The 20734-nt window shown below is 46.4% G+C and overlaps 1 protein-coding gene across 1 annotated transcript in view; it reads right to left on the reverse strand.

Annotated features, from left to right (window-relative positions):
* The window catches only part of CFAP44 (cilia and flagella associated protein 44), a 51390-nt gene that overhangs the window by 10889 nt on the left and 19767 nt on the right, over positions 1-20734 (reverse strand). The window contains exons 17-25 of the mRNA XM_083500884.1: positions 20261-20488; positions 19098-19243; positions 16635-16905; positions 16296-16351; positions 15518-15680; positions 13722-13852; positions 7878-8080; positions 6135-6327; positions 4499-4676 (exon numbers count right to left, since the gene is read on the reverse strand). Of these exons, the coding sequence (XP_083357010.1) occupies positions 4499-4676; positions 6135-6327; positions 7878-8080; positions 13722-13852; positions 15518-15680; positions 16296-16351; positions 16635-16905; positions 19098-19243; positions 20261-20488 (1569 nt within the window). The remainder of the gene's footprint in view (positions 1-4498; positions 4677-6134; positions 6328-7877; positions 8081-13721; positions 13853-15517; positions 15681-16295; positions 16352-16634; positions 16906-19097; positions 19244-20260; positions 20489-20734) is intronic.

Genomic DNA, 20734 nt, shown 5'->3' on the forward strand with positions numbered 1-20734 from the left:
TGTTTATTCTGGGGAGGGAATCCTGGATTCATTCATATGGGTGCCCTGTTATCTCATTCACCTGCCTCCTTTAGCTCAGTCCTAGAAGTATTAATAAAAGTAAGTACTACATAACAAACCAGGCCTCAACTTCACACCTGGAATTTGGCCTGCCAGTTGTGGCTCCTTTCATCCAGTTTTCCATTTTCTTGCTCTCCATGATCAGGCAGCATTTAGTGGGGAGTCTTTTTCCCTAAATATTTTTTTGCACTTCTGCAGAACTCAGGCTTGCCCCAAGTCTGCTAATACTTCTGTCTTGTGCACAGGTGATACGATTTGAAGTAAAGAAGCAATAGCACTCAGAAAATTAAATCAGGAATGGGATGATTTAAGAAGAAGAAGAAGAAGAGTTTGGATTTGATATCCCGCTTTATCACTACCCGAAGGAGTCTCAAAGCGGCTAACATTCTCCTTTCCCTTCCTCCCCCACAACAAACACTCTGTGAGGTGAGTGGGGCTGAGAGACTTCAGAGAAGTGTGACTAGCCCAAGGTCACCCAGCAGCCGCATGTGGAGGAGCGGAGACGCGAACCCGGTTCACCAGATTATGAGTCTACCGCTCTTAACCACTACACCACACTGGCTTAAATAGCTTTTTAAATTAATTATGTTATGGTTCTATTTGTTTTTTAAACTACTTTTGAGTTCTTTCTTACAATCAAGTGGTATATACATTTTATGAAATTATGAAGGAAAAAAGTTTCTCTGCCTTCCAGTGCAAATGCTTAGGAGCGGACTGTTGAGGTTGGAACTTAACGGGTTAAGTTCTTCCCATGATGCCACACCATTCTGACGTCAATTTTGGAAGCTTGGGAGGAGCTTGGGAAGAGTTTGTCAGTCCCACTCTGTGCTTTGTGGGGAAAGGATGCAGTTTTGTCATGGCTGCGAATAGTCCTGGAAATTCCTGAGAAATGTTGGAATAAAAGCTGTAAATAGACAAACCTGGACTCTCTGTGTGTTTGTCTGGAAGCCAAGCTACGTGACAGTTTTACACTGCTGTGCGAAACTCTGCTGAGACGTGACTGAGAGCTGCGCAAGAGGAAGTGTGCTGGGCGGCCATAAATCGCTAATTGGAGTCGCAAATCAATTAGCGGGGACCGCGGCAGATCAATCAAATGCACAGGTTATGGGTAACCTAAATCATCGATCGTAAAACTGTCACGGGAGGAGGCTGCCGAAAAAAGCTTTGAAGTCTGCGGTTTCGAGCAGGAGGCACGGCAGGAGGTGAAGGCAAGCTGACGACGATGCTGATGCCAGCTTGGAGTTCTGCCTGAAGTTGTGAGAGGCAGGAGAGCTGATCTGCTAGACCGGGAGCTGGAGAGCGGCTGTTTGTTTACGTGAGTACGCTGGGCCCCGGGGGAAGATGGCAGATGGCCAAGAGGTGTTTCAAGCTCCGTTTGAACAGCTTGAGGAACTCACCGCCCAAGCGTGGAATACCTGGACAAAAAGGGTGAGAGCGTGGTTCATAGCCACGGAGGTTTGGGACATTTCCCAGAGGGAACCAGTGCAACTGGTGGACAGAGATGACAGAGATGCAGGAAAGTCGCAATCTGTTTCTCTGGAGGAGAAAATGCAGAGGGAGAAAGCTATGAGAGCTGAGGTCTGCATGTTGAGAGCAGGTGTTCATGCTAATTTGCGTCATCACCTGGGAGGCGTTGAATCTGCGTGTGAGGCTTGGCGTGTGCTGAAACGTCTGTGTGAAGGCTCAGCAGGGGGCCAAGGGCAGGTGAAAGCTGAAAGCCCAGAGATGGCTGGAGCCCCTGTTCCTGATGATTTAGCCTCAAGGAGTGCTAGTGAGCAAGTCGGGGGGGCGGAAGCTTCCAAAAGCAAGTTTGAAAAGTTTTCCACTGAACATGCTGGAATGAAGCGGCAGTTCAGGGGGGGCGGATCTGACAAGGAGTGCTTTTCCGGAAGAAGGAGGGCCAGGCCAGCTGAAAAGAGCCCCAGGCAGTGTTTTTCCACTGAAGTTCGTCGTTGCTACTTGTGTAAAGCACCGGGACATCTGCGGCGAGATTGCCCCCACCGGAGCAGAGAGGCAAGACAGGATGTTGCCAAGGTCAAACAGCTGAACTCTCATGGGAACCAGGTGGGTTTCCATGGCAACCAGTCTGGAAAAACAACCAGGCGTGGGACTGAGGCTGGTGGACGTGCCAGGTGCCAGGAGGAGACTTATCAGATCACGGCTAGTCTGGCGTTGGCTGAAGACAGCCGTGGGACAAGGACAGAGCTAAGTTTTATTATTGACTCTGCAGCTAATTGCAATTTGATTCCAGAGACACCTGCTGTTGAGAGGTGGAATTGCAAGGCAATTCCGGTTGGGAAAACTGTACTGTTTGCAAATGGACAGAAAAAATATGTGACTAACGTTACAAATCTCTTTATGTCTATTTTACAGGAAACGTTGGAGTGTTGTACTGTTCCTGGGATGCACCACTGTCTTTTATCTGTGCCTTATTTACTGAAAATGGGATTTACGGTTTGTTTTCAGGATGATGTGTGCACAATCTCCAAAGGAGGGAGGATGCTTGCCAAGGTTAAAAAGGGGCAGAATGATCTCTTCATTCTTAAAACGCCTCTGGAGGGTGATGGGAAGGTTGAGAAAGCACAAGCACTGCGTGCTACAATTCCCAATCATGATTCATGTGTCCATACTTGGCATACACGAACAGCTCATGGTTGTTTGGAACAACTACAGGTGCTACCTGAAGTTTCCAAAGGTTGTAAGATCTCAGAATGTGGACATGCTGTAAGTTGTGAAACTTGCAAACTGGCAAAGGTAAAAGGATGCAGTTATCCGAAAGTAGAGAGGATAACAACAAAACCTTTTGAACAAATTCACATAGATTTGTGGGGTCCTGTAAAGGAACCAAGTCTGGGAGGGTCAAGGTATCTGCTTACGATGCAGGAGGATTTTACACAGAATTCCTGGACACACGGTCTCAAATCCAAGGATGATGCAGCACAGCTGATCAAACATTGGATTGAGGAGGTAGAAATAAGGTTTTCCACCAAAGTGCAAGCTGTCACAAGTGACAGAGGAGCTGAGTTTACAGGTTCTGCTTTGCAGAAGTTCTTTCGCAAGAAAGGGATACGTCACACAGTGACTTCACCCAATCAGAGAGGAGTGTCAGAGATCAGGTGTCAGGCTCTGGTTAAAACTGCACAGGTGTTGCTGAAAGATTCTGGGTTACCTCCAAGGTTTTGGCTGGAGGCAATCAAGTATGTAAGCTTCACCTGGAATCGGACCTACAATTCAATGGTAGGTGACACACCGTTTAGGTTGTTGCATGGCAGGAAACCCCAGATTCATTTTTTGCGTATGTTCGGGTCACATGCATCTGTGTCAGTACCTGCTGCTTTGCAGGGGCCAGATGGATCCAAGTTCCGGAAAATGATTTTCTGTGGGTATGAGCCAACAGCGAGTGCATGGAGGTTTGCGTTTCCATCAGGTGATCAGAGTAAGTTACTGATCAGCAAGCACGCTGAGTTCTATGAGCAGGATAAAAAGTCAAAGACTGCTGTCAAGCGTGATGTTCTCTCAGAGTGTCTCTCTGACTCAGAACAGGAAGATTCTGAGGGGGAGGAAAGAGAGGCTGAGTCCGATGATGACGATCAGGTAACTGACCAAAGTCAGGAACAGGAGGAGGTATCTGTAGTTTCTCCACAGGTTGTGAAAAGTGAGGCCAAGAGTGAGCCTAGTTCTCCTGTGAGTGTAATGGAGAGGATTCGAAAACGCTTTAAGTCAGAAGGGGAATCCCGTGAAGCGGAGGACACAGTTCCTGGTGGCAGTGAGTCAGAGGTAACATCTGAGTTTATGCCCAGAAGGTCTAGTCGCACAACAAAGGGCATTCCACCTGAAAGGTACCAAGCGACAAGTGCGTGGGCAAAATTCGCACAGTGTGATTCTGGGAGTGTTGAAAGGGTTCAACAGGTGCCTGGGAAAGATGCTGGGAAGGTGCACAAGGCAAAGGGAAAGGTGTTGAACTCAAAAGGGTCTTGTCAGAAGGTGCAGCAAGGGGGGGTGTTGAGGTTGGAACTTAACGGGTTAAGTTCTTCCCATGATGCCACACCATTCTGACGTCAATTTTGGAAGCTTGGGAGGAGCTTGGGAAGAGTTTGTCAGTCCCACTCTGTGCTTTGTGGGGAAAGGATGCAGTTTTGTCATGGCTGCGAATAGTCCTGGAAATTCCTGAGAAATGTTGGAATAAAAGCTGTAAATAGACAAACCTGGACTCTCTGTGTGTTTGTCTGGAAGCCAAGCTACGTGACAGTTTTACACCGCTGTGCGAAACTCTGCTGAGACGTGACTGAGAGCTGCGCAAGAGGAAGTGTGCCGGGCGGCCATAAATCGCTAATTGGAGTCGCAAATCAATTAGCGGGGACCGCGGCAGATCAATCAAATGCACACGGACACAATCCAAAGGAGGAGGGGGGGAGGGAGAGAAGCAGAATCTACTTACAGCCACTTCTAAAGATGCCAACTGATGAGTTTTCTTGTCAGCATTCATTCTCATGTGTTCAGGAATTTTGTAGTTAGTAGCCGTTTTCAATTTGAAGTCCCCCATATTCTGTTGGGCCTCTTTGATATTTTCTACATCTTGGGGGTCCTCATAGTCATCGCTTGGTTTGCTCTTGAATCTGACAAGCGTCGGTGAAGATAAAAGCTATCAGTCCAACAGGCAGCATCAACTCACTCACTTTATAGCGTTTCATTCATCAAAGAAGCTGCGGCACTGTAACTACCCAGCTCTCATCTCATGCGGAAGCAGCAGGAAACAGACTGAAACCTTTGTATATTGAAGGGAGGAAACACAAATGGCAACAGGGAAGAGTGCTGTTGTACTGAGCTCCTGCTTCCGGGCTCTCCATAGGCATCTGGCTGGACTGTCAGATGTTCTAACTCCCCTTCCTACTAATTCACATGGAGGCATTACTGGAGAACAGACCTAGAAGAGGACTAAGCCCAGAGGGGATGGTTTGCACCAGCCTGACCCTTGCCAGGTCTGCTTTCCCAATAAGCAAGTCTGTCTTTCTTGTTGTACAATATTTTTCGCTCTATTGGACGCACCAGACCATAGGACACACCGGACCATAGGAGGGGGAGAATGGGGGGGGTCTTGTTCTCCCCCTCTAAAACAAGGTGCGTTCTGTGCATTCAAGGTGCGTTCACCTGAAGCCTCTGGAGCCGAGTGGGAGTTCCTGCTGGGCTCTGGAGGCTTTGGGTTCCTTTCAACCTGCTCTTTGGGGCTGGCGGGGGGGGGGAGCGCTGCTTTCCCCCCCACACCAGCCTCCAAACCAGGTCGGGGAACAGCGGGAAGGCGGCGCTCTGCCTCCCCGCTGTCTCTCGAGCTTGTTGGGCTGGTGGTGGGGAGAAGCGCTGCTTTCCCCCACCGCCAGCCTCCAAACCAGGTCGGGTTTGGAGGCTGCTATCCACAAGCCTTGGGAGGCCAGCGGGAACTCCCGCCAAGCTCCCAAGGCTTGTGGATATCTGTCTGAAGCCCGGGGCATGCTGCGCAGAGCGCCCCAGGCTTCGGGATGCAGGCTGCTATCTGCAAGCCTTGGGAGCCCGGCGGGAACTCCCGCCCGGCTCCCAAGGCTTGCAGATAACTTCCTGAAGCCTGGAGAGCGAGAGGGGTCGGTGCGCACCGACCCCTCTCGCTCTCTAGGCTTCAGCGAAAGCCTGCATTCGCTCCATAGGACGCACACACATTTCCCCTTCATTTTTGGAGGGGGAAAAGTGTGTCCTATAGAGCAAAAAATACGGTAATTGCCACCTGCCTGCAAGTAAGAAGTTTGTCTAGCTGATTGCCGGGGGAGGGGGTTTGCTGGCTGAGTGGATACAGCTGGGCTGTGGGTGTGGTCAAGAGCCTGCCTTATAATAAGGACAGGCTTCGCCACTAGCAATGAGGTCACTCCTTTGGGTCTCCACTTTGAGGAGGTATGAGGCCATATACCTCTCCACATGATCCTACTGTTATACCACATCATTCTGAAGTAATATGGGCCAGGTATGATTACTATTTGTTTATCAACAACATCCATCAACAATGAACATTTAAAAAGTATTTTCTTTTCTTTTTTTTTACTCTGACTCACAGTTCATCCCATTCATTCCTTCTTTGTTGGATCTTAGCTTTGGCTCTGTCTGCTTTTTCAATAATTTTTCTAAGTTTTTCCATTCGATTTTCAACAATGCGGCTTGCCACCGTGTGTGGGTGCGCCTTTTTTTGCAGCTTTTCTGAATCCACTTCTTCTTCACTAATAGAAGCCTGGGCTGGAAATTTTGGCTCTGCACAAATGCGAAGAAAAATAAAGTAACATGCTTCTGTCCCTATCATCCTCACATAGGATTGTCATAGTAGACTGCTGCATTTACATCCACTTTGACAAAAATGTTGTTTCATGGGAACAGTTTCCAATTTCAGCTTGCTGAATACCAAACTGGAGCTGGCCCCAAGGGATTTCCTCGTGAAAGTAGGTTTTAAATGACATCTTCTGATATTTCCTGCTCTTTGCGAAGGCTAGTGTGATAGCATCTGAGGAATTCTCACCATGGCCCCTCAATGTTGTAAAATGCAAAGCCACTTAAGCTTCTGTGTACAGGAGGGACTTTGTCCCAGATTTTATCTTGTGAACAACCCTGAGATCTTTTGATGAAAAGTGATATATAAATCTAATAAATAATGCCTAAAACATTATTTCAGCATTACTTTAAATGTTAAGAGAAGCCTTCTATATAAAAACACCACCACCTTTACTGGTTGCCTTCAACTAAGACAAGGAACAAATTCTCCACTTTTCTGGCGGGTGAGAGTTCCGGGGGCAACACTTTATAAGCTGGCTTCCTTTGAAGGAGAGAGCACTGGAGGCTCACAACATAGATTTGGTTTATTAACAAATAGACAAAAAGCACCTAAATGGAGGCAAGCAGCAAAGCCATTGGGCATATCAAGTAGCAGATCAGCTAGCCCACATCACATCGCCAGAGAGAGGCAACCTTTATCTGAATATTCTTTTAGCCTTCTGCTAACTTTGTGCTTCTCTCTGCCCTTCTTTTTCTATACACAGACAAACATACATACAGCTTTTACATTAGCACCCTCATCTTAGCTGGTGTGTGTGTGTCACTTTCTAAACTCTGACAGAATTCAAACACTCCAACAATTTCCTAGCTCCCATGGAGGAACTATCCATTAGCCATTCTAGACCACTTAAAAGCCATTTCCCTTAAAAAACAAAAGCAAGGTTTCCTGGGCACTGTTAATAATAATAATTATCTACCAGCCTGTGATATACAATCCCATGACAGTGTTCCACATGTGTTAGCACTATATAGAAAAACTACATAAAAAATATGGGTACGATCGCACAGCTGGCAAAGAGTCACATATTGGCATGGAGTCTGCCCTCAATAAACACATACAGTACAATTTTGACCGGACAGCACTTTCTTATACATCAGAGTGCTAAAAGCTGACAAGCCAAAGGCAGCTCTACCATCTGCTCTGATAAACTGCAAACCCAGTATATTTCTGAAGAACCAGTGACCTACTTGCTTAGGCACGTGCTACTCCACTATATTTTTAAAAAATCACAGTATTTCACCAAGAAGAAAAAGAAAGTATTGTGCTTGTGGAGGAAACTGTTGACATTCAATGCAATGTGGGAAACTCTGTTTTTGAGCAGCGCTAGGGAATTGCTTTTTGAAATATAGCGCGAGGATACCATCTGACAAACCCTCTGGTATAGAACCATAACAAGTAATATAAGATGAAGGCTGGGGGAAATGTATTATCTTATGGTTGTGATAGTTCTGCCACAATGTTTTCAAACCCTTACTGGCATCCTTTTGGGTCTCTGTCCTCTGGTCTGTGTCTTTTCCTTTATGGTCGTACTTGCTCTGTCGTCTTTTCGCTGCTTGACTTTGTTTACTGACATTGTACAATTTTTCTGAGATCGACAACAGTCTGTACGTGGAGATTCGGTGGTTGCTTCTCATGGCGCAGACCACAATGGTGTCATATTCCAAACTGGCCCGAAACCTGAGGAATCAAAGAAAAGATCTAATTTTTTAAATGCCACATTTTCTGCTCCATAAAGTTGTCTCGGCAGGGATCAGCCAAGCAGCAACAGCCTCTATGCCAGGGTCTAGAAACCATTTTTCTGTCAAAGGCAGCATTCCCTCCAGGTTAATCAGTCAAAGACTACAAAGACTAATCAGTCAAAGACGGCTGCTGTTGCCGCTTGTGTGAGTGCTGGGAAGACCGCTCCCTCTCCTGCCAACTCCATCCGGCCTAGGGGGCGGGGCCTGCATTACCACTACAGTTTAGAGGCCTGAGCAGCTACCAGCAGCAATGGACAAAATGGTTTTAAATGTTTTAATTGCTTTTAATTTGCAGCACCTTAAATGGTGGTTGTTGTTTTTTATAATATTATATTATTTCATTATTTTATTTTTGCTTGGGGTGGGATAAGCATTTAGTCAGCGCTATTGTTTCTTGCTTTGTTTTGTTTTATTATTATTATTACTATTCTGTTAAATTATTATATAGTTTGTATTTTGCTTTTTAAGGGGAAGGGTCATGGCTGCCTGGGAGTGGGCCTCAGCCAATAGATTGGGTGGGGCAGGTTCCACAGGGGGGGATGTATTGGGACACCTGATCTCAGTGATCATGGGCAGGAGGAGGAGTTATGCTAAGACCAGACCATGTCATTACCGAGGAGGCAGGTTTAGTCGTTGTTTGAGGACTATCCCTGCCTCCAGGTCTGGTCCTGACCGGAAGGATACAGTAATCAGCAAGGGAAACCCACATGACCTGAAAGTGTTGCTGTGCAATGCCAGGTCAATGATGAATAAAACCACTGCCATCCACGACCTGATTGTGGATGGAGGATTTCACCTGGCATGTGTGACAGAGACCTGGTTGGATGAAGCAGATGGGCCTGTCCTTGCCACTGCTTGCCCACCAGGTTTCTCTTACGCACAGCAACCCAGGTCATGTGGGCGGGGAGGGGGGGTTGCAGTGATTTTTAGGAAGTCATTAGTCTGCACCAGGCTTCCTATTGGGAAGACCCAGTTTTCTGAGTGCATGTTCTGGAAGTTGGGCAATAGGGGCAGTACAGGATTCCTACCGGTGTACCGACCTCCCCGCTGCACCAAGGATTCCCTGCCTGAGCTGCTTCAGGTCGTGACGGATGTTCTCCTGGAGACACCTAGCTTAGTTGTCCTGGGGGATTTTAACATCCATGCCGACACGACCGTACAAGGGGCCGCTCGGGACTTCGTGGAAAGCATGGCCTCCATGGGGCTGTCCCTGAATAAGTTTGGCCCAACTCATAGCCATGGACATGCCTTAGACTTGGTGTTCACCTCTATGGATGTTGGTGATCTGACCCTAACTAAAAGCGAAACGAAAGAAGTGCCATGGTCAGATCACTTCCTGGTGCAACTGGACTTCTCCGCAACCCTTCCCCTCTGCAGGGAGGTGGGACCGATTCGGATGGTCCGCCCCCGCCACTTAATGGATCCAATTGGCTTCCAGAAAGTGGTAGGGAATGGTTTATCCCAAGTTGATGGCCTTTCAGGTGATTCCCTGGTGGCACGCTAGAATGCGGAGTTAACCAGGGCTATTGACTGTCTGGCTCCGAAGCACCCTCTCCGATTGCATGGAGCCCGGACAGCCCCGTGGTTTTCCCCGGAGCTGAGGGTGATGAAACAATCGTTGAGACGGCTAGAGCGCTGGTGGCGGAAAACTCATTCTCAATCAGACCGGACACGGGCTAGAGCTCAACGTCGAGCCTACCAAGTGGCAATGGCGACGGCGAAGAGGGCCTTCTTCGCTGCCTCCATTGCATCTGCAGAAAACAGCAGCAGGAGACTTTTTCAGGTGGTTCGCAATCTATCGGAACCACCTGTACCACTGGGGCCTGGTAGGGACCCCAAGATCTCCTGCAATGCTTTTGCAAAGTTTTTTGCAGATAAAATCACTCAGATTCAGAAGGAGGTAGACTCCACCGTGGGAGCAGGGCCAGGGCGGGAGAGTGCTAGAGTTCTGTCTGGTCCTGTTACATGGGATCAATTCCAATCTGTTACCTCCGAGGATGTGGACAGGCTGCCTGGACAAGTGAAACCGACCACCTGTCTCCTTGATCCTTGCCCATCCTGGCTGATAAAAGCGAGCCAGGAAGGGCTGGGCGATGGGCTCTGTGGGGTGGTGAATGCTTCCCTCTGTGAGGGAGCCTTCCCAGACCCGCTGAAAGAGGCGGTCATTAAACCGCTTCTTAAAAAAACATATTTAGACCCGGCCAATTTGGCCAACTATCGCCCAGTCTCAAATCTGCTATTCTTGGGCAAGGTGATTGAGCGGGTGGTTGCTGAACAACTCCAAGCACGCCTGGAGGAAACGGACCATTTGGATCCCTTCCAATCGGGATTCAGGCCTCACCATGGGACTGAAACTGCCTTGGTCGCTCTGATTGATGATCTCCGGCGGGCTAGGGACAAAGGTGAGAGCTGTTTCCTAGTTCTGCTGGATCTCTTAGCGGCCTTTGACACCATTGACCATAACATCCTTCTGGACCGTCTAGAGGGGCTGGGAGCTGGGGGCACTGTCATACAGTGGTTCCGCTCCTTCCTCCTGGGCCGTGTCCAGAAAGTGGTGATGGGGGATGAGTGTTCAGACCCCTGGGCTCTCACTTGTGGGGTGCCTCAGGGTTCTGTCCTCTCCCCCATGCTTTTTAATATCTATATGAAGCCACTGGGAGAGATCATCAGGGGGTTTGGACTGGGTGTTCCTCAGTATGCAGATGACACCCAGCTCTACCTCTCCTTTAAATCAGAAGCAGTGAAGGCGGTGAAGGTCCTGTGTGAGTGCCTGGAGGCGGTTGGAGGATGGATGGCGGCTAACAGATTGAGGTTGAATCCTGACAAGACAGAAGTTCTGTTTTGGGGGGACAGGGAGCGGGTTGGTGTGGGGGATTCCCTGGTCTTGAATGGGGTAACTGTGCCCCTGAAGGACCAGGTGTGTAGCCTGGGAGTCATTTTGGACTCACAGCTGTCCATGGAGGCGCAGGTTAACTCTGTGTCCAGGGCAGCTGTCTACCAGCTCCACCTGGTACGCAGGCTAAGACCCTACCTGCCCGCGAACTGTCTCGCCAGAGTGGTGTATGCTCTCATGCTTGGACTACTGCAACGCACTCTATGTGGGGCTACCTTTGAAGGTGACCCAGAAACTGCAATTAATCCAGAATGCGGCAGCTAGACTGGTGACTGGGAGTGGCCGCCGGGACCACATAACACCGGTTCTGAGAGATCTGCATTGGCTCCCAGTACGTTTCCGAGCACGATTCAAAGTGTTGGTGCTGACCTTTAAAGCCCTAAACGGCCTCGGTCCTGTATACCTGAAGGAGCGTCTCCACCCCCATCGTTCAGCCCGGACACTGAGATTCAGCGCCGAGGGCCTTCTGGCGGTTCTCATCAGATGTCAAAGAGATAAATAATTACCTGACATTCAGAAGACATCTTAAGGCAGCCCTGTTCAGGGAAGTTTTTAATATGTAACGCTGTACTGTTTTTAACACTGATTGGGAGCCGCCCAGAGTGGCTGGGGAAACTCAGCCAGATGGGCGGGGTATAAATAATAAATTATTATTAATATTATTACATGGCAGCCGCTGGGAAGGGCTAGAGCTAAAATTAGATGGAGTTTGCAGCATTGTGTAGTTCTCTCTTTCTCTGTGCCACCCAAAGAACTCCCTTCCTGGTCTATAACTGTCAGCTCAGATCCCTTTAGTGTTTATATGCAAAGTTAGGGATTTTTGCCCCAATGTGCATCATCACTTTACACTTGCTTACAAGTGTATCAACCTGGTGTGAAGCAGCTGTGAATTTTAGGAACTTTAGGAAAGGGGCTGAAAATAAAAAGCAAAAGGTATTTGGATAATAAAGGTAAAGGTAAAGGATCCATGAGAGTTAAGTCCAGTCGCAGGTTACTCTGGGGTTGTGGCGCTCATCTCGCTTCACAGACTAAGGGAGCCGGTGTTTGTCTGCAGACAGTTTTTCCGGGTCATGTGGCCAGCATGACTAAGCTGCTTCTGGCGCAACAGAACACTGAAACCAGAGCAGCGCACGGAAACGCCGTTTACCTTCCCACCGGAGCGGTACCTATCTACCTTCATACAAATCTATGGGTGTCCTTCCACTAGGAACACCATGTACAGTTCTTGATGTTGCACAGCTGGAAGAGGGTCAGAAAAAGGGCAACCAAAATGATGAAGGGGATGCAGCACCTGTCCTATGAGAAATGGTTGCGACGCTTAGTTTAGAAAAAAAAGGAAACTAAGGGGAGACATGATAGAGCAGGCTTCCTCAACCTCAGCTCTCCAGATGTTTTGAGACTACAATTCCCATCATCCCTGACCACTGGTCCTGCTAGCTAGGGATCATGGGAGTTGTAGGCCAAAAACATCTGGAGGGCCGAGGTTGAGGAAGCCTGTGATAGAGGCACGTAAAATTATGCCTGGCGTGAAGAAAGTTGACAGAGAGAAGTTTTTCTTTCTCTTCCATAACACTAAAACCGAGTGAGGGTCATCCAACAGAATGGTGGGAGATTCGGGACAGACAAAAGGAAGCACTTCTTCACAGAGAACATAGCTAAACAATGGAATTTGCTACCTCAAGTTGTAGCAAAGGCACAAACTGGGTGTCTTTAAAAGGGGATTAGGCAAATTCATGGAGAATAAAGCTACCAATGGCTACCTGTCTTGATGGCTATATATTGCCTCTGAGGTCCAGCACTGAGGGCCTTCTGGCGGTTCCCTCGCTGCGAGAAGCCAAGTTACAGGGAACCAGGTAGAGGGCCTTCTCGGTAGTGGCACCTGCCCTGCGGAACACCCTCCCACCAGATGTCAAAGAGAAAAATAACTACCAAACTTTTAGAAGACATCTGAAGGCAGCCCTGTTTAGGGAAGCTTTTCATGTTTAATAGTCAAAATAAAAAAAATTTTCTTCCTGTAGCACCTTAAAGACCAACTAAGTTAGTTCTTGGTATAAGCTTTCGTGTGCATGCACACTTCTTCAGATACACATGTTTAATAGGTTATTGTATTTTAGTGTTTTGTTGGAAGCCACCCAGAGTGGCTGGGGAAACCCAGCCAGATGAGCAGGGTATAAATAAATTACTATTATTATTATTATTATTATTATTATTATTATTATTATTTAGGATGAAGGTCGGTATACCTCTGAATACCAGCTGCTGGGAAACAGGAGCAGGAGAGTCCCCAGGTCCTGCTGGTCTGCCTCCCATGGGCATCTGTTTGGCTCCTGTGAGAACAGAACACTGGGAAAGAGGCATCTGCTCTAATCCTACCCCGTTCTTTTCTTATGTTCTCAAGCAAAATGAGTAATACCAGAAAGACTTTGGTATCTGAAGAAGTGTGCTTGCACACGAAAGCTCATACCAAGAACTAACTTAGTTGGTCTTAAAGGTGCTACTGGAAGGATTTTTTTATTTTGACTATGGCAGACCAACACGGCTACCTATCTGTAACCAGAAAGACTTCAGTTTTCAAGGAAAAGTTTCCAGCTTTTTAAGAATAAAACAAAAACTTTGCTTAAATATAACATCTTAGCAAATGAAGAATCTCTCCCAAAACTTGAGGGCAAGGGGAAATGGCACTTGCCGATTCTCTACTTTCTGCAGCCCAATGCGATGTTTCTCCTGCTCCCAGGCCAATTCCTTTAGGACGAGCCGGATCTTATGCGCGGTCTTTCTGTCCATCTCTGCACGGATTCTGCGGTCCAACTCAAATTGCTGCGTATTGAAAAAGCAGTATTTCATTTGATGGAGGTTACAGTGATGGTTTGTTTGCTGGATGTCTATTCTGCTTCTCAGCAGCGCTCCCGGATGCTGGGATGTGATGGATCATGATGGTCCAAGGCAGAGATGGGAAAACTGTGGCCCTCCAGATGTTGTTGGACTCCAGTTCTCATCAGCCCAATCGAGAATGGCCAATGGCGTGGGATAATGGGAGCTGAAGTCCAAACGCATCCAGAATCAGAGGTACCCCAGCATCTGTTTACAAACAAGGGGTGGCCCATCCCGTTTCATCACCTGAGGCAAAAAAGGACTCTGCTGTTCCCTGACCATGTTGCCCACCCCCTCTTTCGCCATCACCAGAATGCACCTCTTCTTCTGAATAGTTCTACCAAGGGCAAGATGTAATTTCTGCTCCTGTGCTACATAGATTGTGATGTTATTTTGATCTTTTTGCAAGCTGGTTTTTAGAGCCTTTTGGAGCTATAGAGTGAGATAAACGTATTCTAAATAAAATGAATGAAGAAATAAAAATACTGGTGAAATCCTAACTGCCATCAGCAATTTGCCTAATTTAGAAACAGCCAGTCAGCAACTTTAACAATATTTTAAAGCAGTCATAGTCACACCACAGCTACTGTATTTTTCGCTCTATAAGACCATAAGACGCACCTAGTTTTTAGAGGAGGAACACAAGAAACAAGAAAGCAACGCAAAGCCTCTTGAGCAAAGAGGCAGGAGCGCTCCAGCTGCGCTCAAGTGGCTTTGCGCGGCTATCCCTGAAGCCAGGAGCGCAGGAGGGATCAGTGCACACCGATCCCTCTCGCTCCTCTGGCTTCAGCGAAAGCAACGCAAATCCTCCTGAGTGAAGAGGGAGGGGCGAAGAGGCTTTGCCTGGCTATCCCTGAAGCCAGAAGAGCAAGAGGGATCGGCGCGCACCGATCCCTCTTGCTCTTCTGGCTTCAGCGATAGCTGCGCAGCCTGCATTCACTCCGTAAGATACACACACATTTCCCCTTACTTTTTAGGAGGGGAAAAGTGTGTCTTATAGAGCGAAAAATACGGTAATTAATTTCTCTACTTCCAAACTGTTCCCAATGATGTCTACTTGTAAGATTCACTGTTCAAAGCAATCACCTGAATGTATTAGTCAATCTCTACATATACATGGAACCAAAGCTAAATCTTGTAGTTCTTAATCTGCTTTACACTTTACATGCATAGTAAAATGACATGAATACCCTCCTAATTTACTGGTATTTGGTGTTCCAACAAGCTGTTCCTTTGGAAGTACTGGGCTAAATACTTTAACCATGGAAAAAAGGTTGGAACCACCTTTATAGGACAAAGCAATTCAAACACACTGGGAATCTGAAAACTATCAAGGCTAAACTAAGAAATGCATGAAAAGCACAACTGTAAAAAGCAAAACAGGCATTTTTCTTTTTAAGAAAATAGCAGGCTTCGTTGTTTCAACTATTGGGAGTAAACACAGAAGCAGTGGACTCACTTTTGGCTGGTTGTTTTATTTAAATTGCAAACTGACCTGAGCCCTTAGCATAAAAATCCTAATAAAACAAAATAAACATTGACCCATTACAAAAATACAAGCCACACTAAGGCATTAATTTGTACCTCTAAAGAAAGAAAAACCATACATACTGCTCTGTGAAGTTGCATGTGAGATGGCAGCTGACGGTTCATTTGGAGCAAATTCTGAAACTCCTCCCTTAGAGTGCTTAGTTCTTGTCTCTTAACAGATTTCTTTTGTTCTGCTATCCTCATTATGTAATCGTGTTCCTTTTTTTGCTTGGCATTTTCAATACTACAAATGTGAGAAAATAAAGACGATGGAGCAGTTTAAACCTAAACTCTGGAAGTGGGCCTACAGAAAAGCATAACATTTCATTATGTAGTAAAGGTTTTTTACAGCAAAAATTATACAGCTTGGGGTCCCCTCCAACTCTACAATTCTACGATTCAATCTCCAAAATATTCAGTTTTGCTATATTTTGATAATAAGCTCTTTGAAACAGTGTTGTATAAACAAATACATTTGTATAGAACTGAACTATTAGATGGAGCTACCAAATGAATGATTAAAAAACTGACAGAAGCTGCACCACAATTATCCTGACAAAGCCAACAGTGGCTTTTGAGGTGGGCTGGGTGGGTTTGAAACCTTTATGCACTAAAGAACTGTTTCAACAGAGTAGAGAGTGCTTATCTAGAAGTCATCTAGATCTGACCTCTTAATTCATACTGGCATCCCAGGCACCAATCCAGAAGTTAGATAGATATTTGAGGAGATAGCTTTAGCAACATGACTTGTCAATATGCCACACCGGATGAGGGTGCACTGCCATTTCAAAGAGGCCATTAGTGAAACCCGTTCCTCATGAGGGATTCAGAAACAAAGTCTATCTTTCGGCAGCTTTACCTGTAGGCAGTAGGATCCTCAATATCTTCTGGTGGTCTCTCTCTTTCGAGGCCTCTCTGTGGAAGAATGTAATCAAACAATTGATGGCACTGTCAACAGTTGGCATGGCTGTTCCTGAAGTTAGGTTGGAAATGCATGCAGCTCCTCAAAAGCACAGTACTATAATTCATATAGGACATAAAAGACACAATGGTGTCTTTCTAGTAATCAACCTCCCCGCTGCCCAACCCTAAGGAGACTGGAAAAAAAAATGTTCATCAAGGAGAAACAGCTGAAAGTTTCCCAATAATTGTGCACTTAAAATATGAAGTAAGGCCTATCTTCCTGGCTGTCACTTACCCTTGGAGAGGGCACCTTAGCCTTTAGCACTTTCTTAACCTCCTCAGCTGAAAGGATGTTATAAGTAAAGATATTGCCATCAGCTCCACAGGTCACAAGAAACCGATCATCAAAACTTGGACAGATGCCTTGAATTTGCCCATAGTTATTATCATGCATGCTGTATGACCAATATCCAGCTATATTGTCTTTTGAGAGCCATTTCTGGTGGAGAGCGTAGATTCGCACTGCTCCATCCTGCATGCCACAGATCATTAGCAAGCCAGTGGAGCTGTGGAAGTAATCAAAACATAAACAGCTCAGGGTTATTACTTTCTCCACAATGCCCTGCAAAATGGATATCTAAGGGAGCAATTCAAACCCAAGATCTACTGGTATGTGCAAGTTAGGATCCAGAAACTCAGGCTCAGGCAACCAATTCCTAGCACAGCCAGGCAAGGTTGAATCCTGGTTCAACCAAAGATATGCCAGCATAACTCTCACATCCAAGCTCAGCCAGGATTTAGTCAGCTGAGCAAAGATGGACAAATTTTACATGGCTGTAAGCCCTGAAAAATGGGCATTCTGGGGAAGTAGTGGGATGGGACCAGGCAGAGGGACTTGTCCTGAATCCTAACTTCTATTCAGCTCAGCCACATAACCTGCCAACTTGGCAGGACTCATGCTGTTATGAAGAGCAGTGTATGTCAAGCTCTATTTCAAAGATCTGTTTTTCCACTGCCAGGCTTACACCAGCTGAGCCAGCAGTAGTTCTGCTCTCGAACACAGTTTGGAACAGCTCAACCGAAGGCAGTGTAAGTTCCACTTGCCCCCAATATTTAGTATTCTTCTATGAATCCTAAGAAGGCCCGTGTAATGCGAGGCATCCAAAGTTCTAGTGGGAAATAGATAATACTGGCAGAGATCTTTTCTGCAGCTTTTGACTAATGGATTGGGGGGGAAATCACAGTGTTTCCTCAATTTTAATGGAACCATATCTAACCATTTGTGGTTGCATCTACACTATACACTTAAAGCATATGGCTTTCCCCAAATAATCCTAGGAACTGTAATCACCCATCACAGACCTACAATTCCAATCACCCATCATAAATTACAGTTCCCAGGATTCTCGGAGGGTGGATCTATGTGCTTTGAATGCATAGTGTGACTGTGACCTGTGTCACATTTTAGGGTTTTACCTTAAAAAGGTATATGAACAGGTGGGTTGGAGGCTTCTGGAGCCTTTAACATCTCTTAAATCCAATTCAAGTTACTCATAAACTGATGCTTATGAACTCTTTGCATACAAACTCACTGCTATCTTCACCACTTTGACTTGTGGCTCCTCCTAGCATCAGCATTGGCCAGCGGTGGAGCAAGCCAATCGGGCACCTGGGGCGGCACGCATGCCCTGTGCCCAGGGGTGAGGCCAGCCACCCACGGACGCACTGTGGGGCCTCCAAGGAGTCTGTTTGCCTCATCCCACTCAGCTGCCCTACAGCTGAGGGGGAGGTGGCGGGTGGACCATTTGGGGCAGCGCGGAGCCTGCGGGTGCCCAAGCCACCTCATCACTCCCAGGAGAGACATGTGACTCGGGCATGCTGCAGGCCCCGCAGTGAGTGCCACCCAGCATTTTGTCACCCCCCTCACTGGTGGCACCTGGGGCGGACCGCCCCTACCGCACCCCTCTTCCTCCACCCCTGGCGTGGGATTCATTATTTCCAACAGAGCGGCTACCGCTGACAAAAGCCAATGCACCGCAATGGCCATACCATCCCACCGTCCTCTCAATCCCTTGTTTCTCTCTCTTCCACATAGATACATACAAAAGGGTACCTGAATTCATCCCAACCACCACTTCATTCACCCTTGCATCTTGCACCTGGGGCCTGCTCTACCCTGATTTCTGCAGAGAAAAGGCAGCTCCTCGAGGATACACATTTAGGGGGGGACCAGCCAACCCAGTGCTGCAGCAACCCACCTCTATATCTGCATGCATATAGTATACATATACATAGCATATACATTATGAGGGTGAAAAGAGAACCATTGGGTCAGTGGGAAGGGCCCCCCGAGCTAGTCTGGAGCCACATTTGCTACTGGATGTATGGAAATCATTTCAATCTTTTAAAATCCAAATGCTTGGGCTTTTATAAAGAAGGTTATAAAAAGGGGAAATTTATTTCTTGTCCTGCTATATGCCCTGACCAGGATGCAAAAGTAACAGCTTAAACTAATTCAGTATGTCTCAGTATGTCTAATAGTATTCCATAATATTTCCTCAAAATACTACTTTCAGGGGTTGACAGTCATGGAGTGCTAACCAGCCTGCCATTATATCAAGAGATCAGCTCCTGCAAATATATACACAGGCATATAGTCTATAAAAGAAAAACAAACAAATACCAAGTGTTTCACACTTATTTTAAAAACCCAACTCAACCCATGAAACCAACCAACATACTGTAAAAGCTGCATTACCAAAACACAATCCGTCTAATGGCAGTGTCTTCTGTATCTTCTAAATGAATATAGGCAAAAGGTTCATCTTTCCGAGCCTCAGGTTCTTTGTCACCTTGCTGATGAGAAAATGCACAGTGGAACAGGAATCCAGTATCATACTCTCCCTAAAGGAAACAGTGAGTTATGAAGAGTTGTTAACTTTATTTCTTGATTCCTTCCTTCTCCTCTCCCCCCCCCCCCCATTAATCTGTTACAGTTTGGAAAATTCCAGACTAAAACTTCCTCCTTTCCCAAAAATGGTTTCATCACCAGTTGTATTTCATACCATATTATAGGCAAACACACTTCATTTCTACCTCCAGGTAAAGGGCTTCCTTTGAAAAATAAGCCTGCAATTCTGCTTAAAAAATTAAACAAAAGATGGGGAACAGCACTAGAATGAAAAGAAACAAGAGTGAAAACTATGCTTGCATGTTTAAGACACATCCAGATTCTGCATGACATTCTTGCATCTTGTGGTTTTTACCTTTTGCATTTCACCGTTTAGATTTTAATCTCACTTTGCATCTGAGGTTGGCAGCAAAACTGAGGTTGCCAATCAAAATTGACAATGGTAGTGATGCCACTATTGAAGTCCTGAGAGATTGCTATGCAGCCCTCTATGTGAAACAAAAAAACTCAAACCGCTTTCAAATAGAACTAAGACCAAGGTGAAAGCATACAATGTGGAAAGCCAGCTCCTTCGGCCATTTAAGCTGTACAGTGGTACCTCGCAAGACGAATGCCTCGCAAGACAAAAAACGCGCAAGACGAAAAAGTTTTCCGTTTTTTGAGTCGTTCCGCAAGACGAATTTCCCTATGGGCTTGCTTCGCAAAACGAAACGTCTTGCGAGTTCTTGCGAGTTTGTTTCCTTTTTCTTAAAGCCGCTAAGCCGTTAATAGCCGCTAAGCCGCTAAGACACTAAGCCGTTAATAGCCACTAAGCCGCTAATAGCCACTAAGCTGCTAAGCCGCTAATAGCCATGCTTCGCAAGACGAAAAAACCGCAAGACGAAGAGACTTGCGGAACGGATTAATTTCGTCTTGCGAGGCACCACTGTATTCTCATTATACTATAAAAGAAGGGAGAAACTGCTCTCCTCATTTTGTTATCTGTGAAAAAGAAAGAAAGATTGGCTTACCAACGACAACCAAAACTTCCCTGGCCGAGAGTAAAACCCACACAGGATGGGACTTGGAGTCTCTGGGATGTAGATTTCAGGCAGTGGTTCCTCTTCCACAGCTTCTTCCTGTGGAAATTCAATTTCTTCCATTGTTTTCCCCTCATCCAGTTGCTGCTTTATCCACTGCTGCTTTGCTTTCTCCTTCTCTATTCTCACTTTTTCTCTGCGTTCGAGTTCCTCTTCAAGCTTTTTAAAAGAGCCAGTAAAAAAAGAGCATTAAAAAACTACTGTGTTGATCACACCAAAATCCCTTCTAGTCCAGCATCCTTCTCCCACTGGCAACGTCTGCAAAGCCCACAGATAGGACTTCATTCAATAACTGTGTGTGTGTGTGTGTGTGTGTGTGTGTGTGTGTATTGCTTAGTTTTATCTGTTTGGGAATTGAGAGCAGCAGCCCACATCTGCCATTGTTCTTTAGCGGTTGGCATTCAG

The sequence above is a fragment of the Podarcis liolepis genome (genome assembly GCF_965112155.1).
Source record: "Podarcis liolepis genome assembly, chromosome: 4".
Lineage (NCBI taxonomy): Eukaryota > Metazoa > Chordata > Lepidosauria > Squamata > Lacertidae > Podarcis > Podarcis liolepis.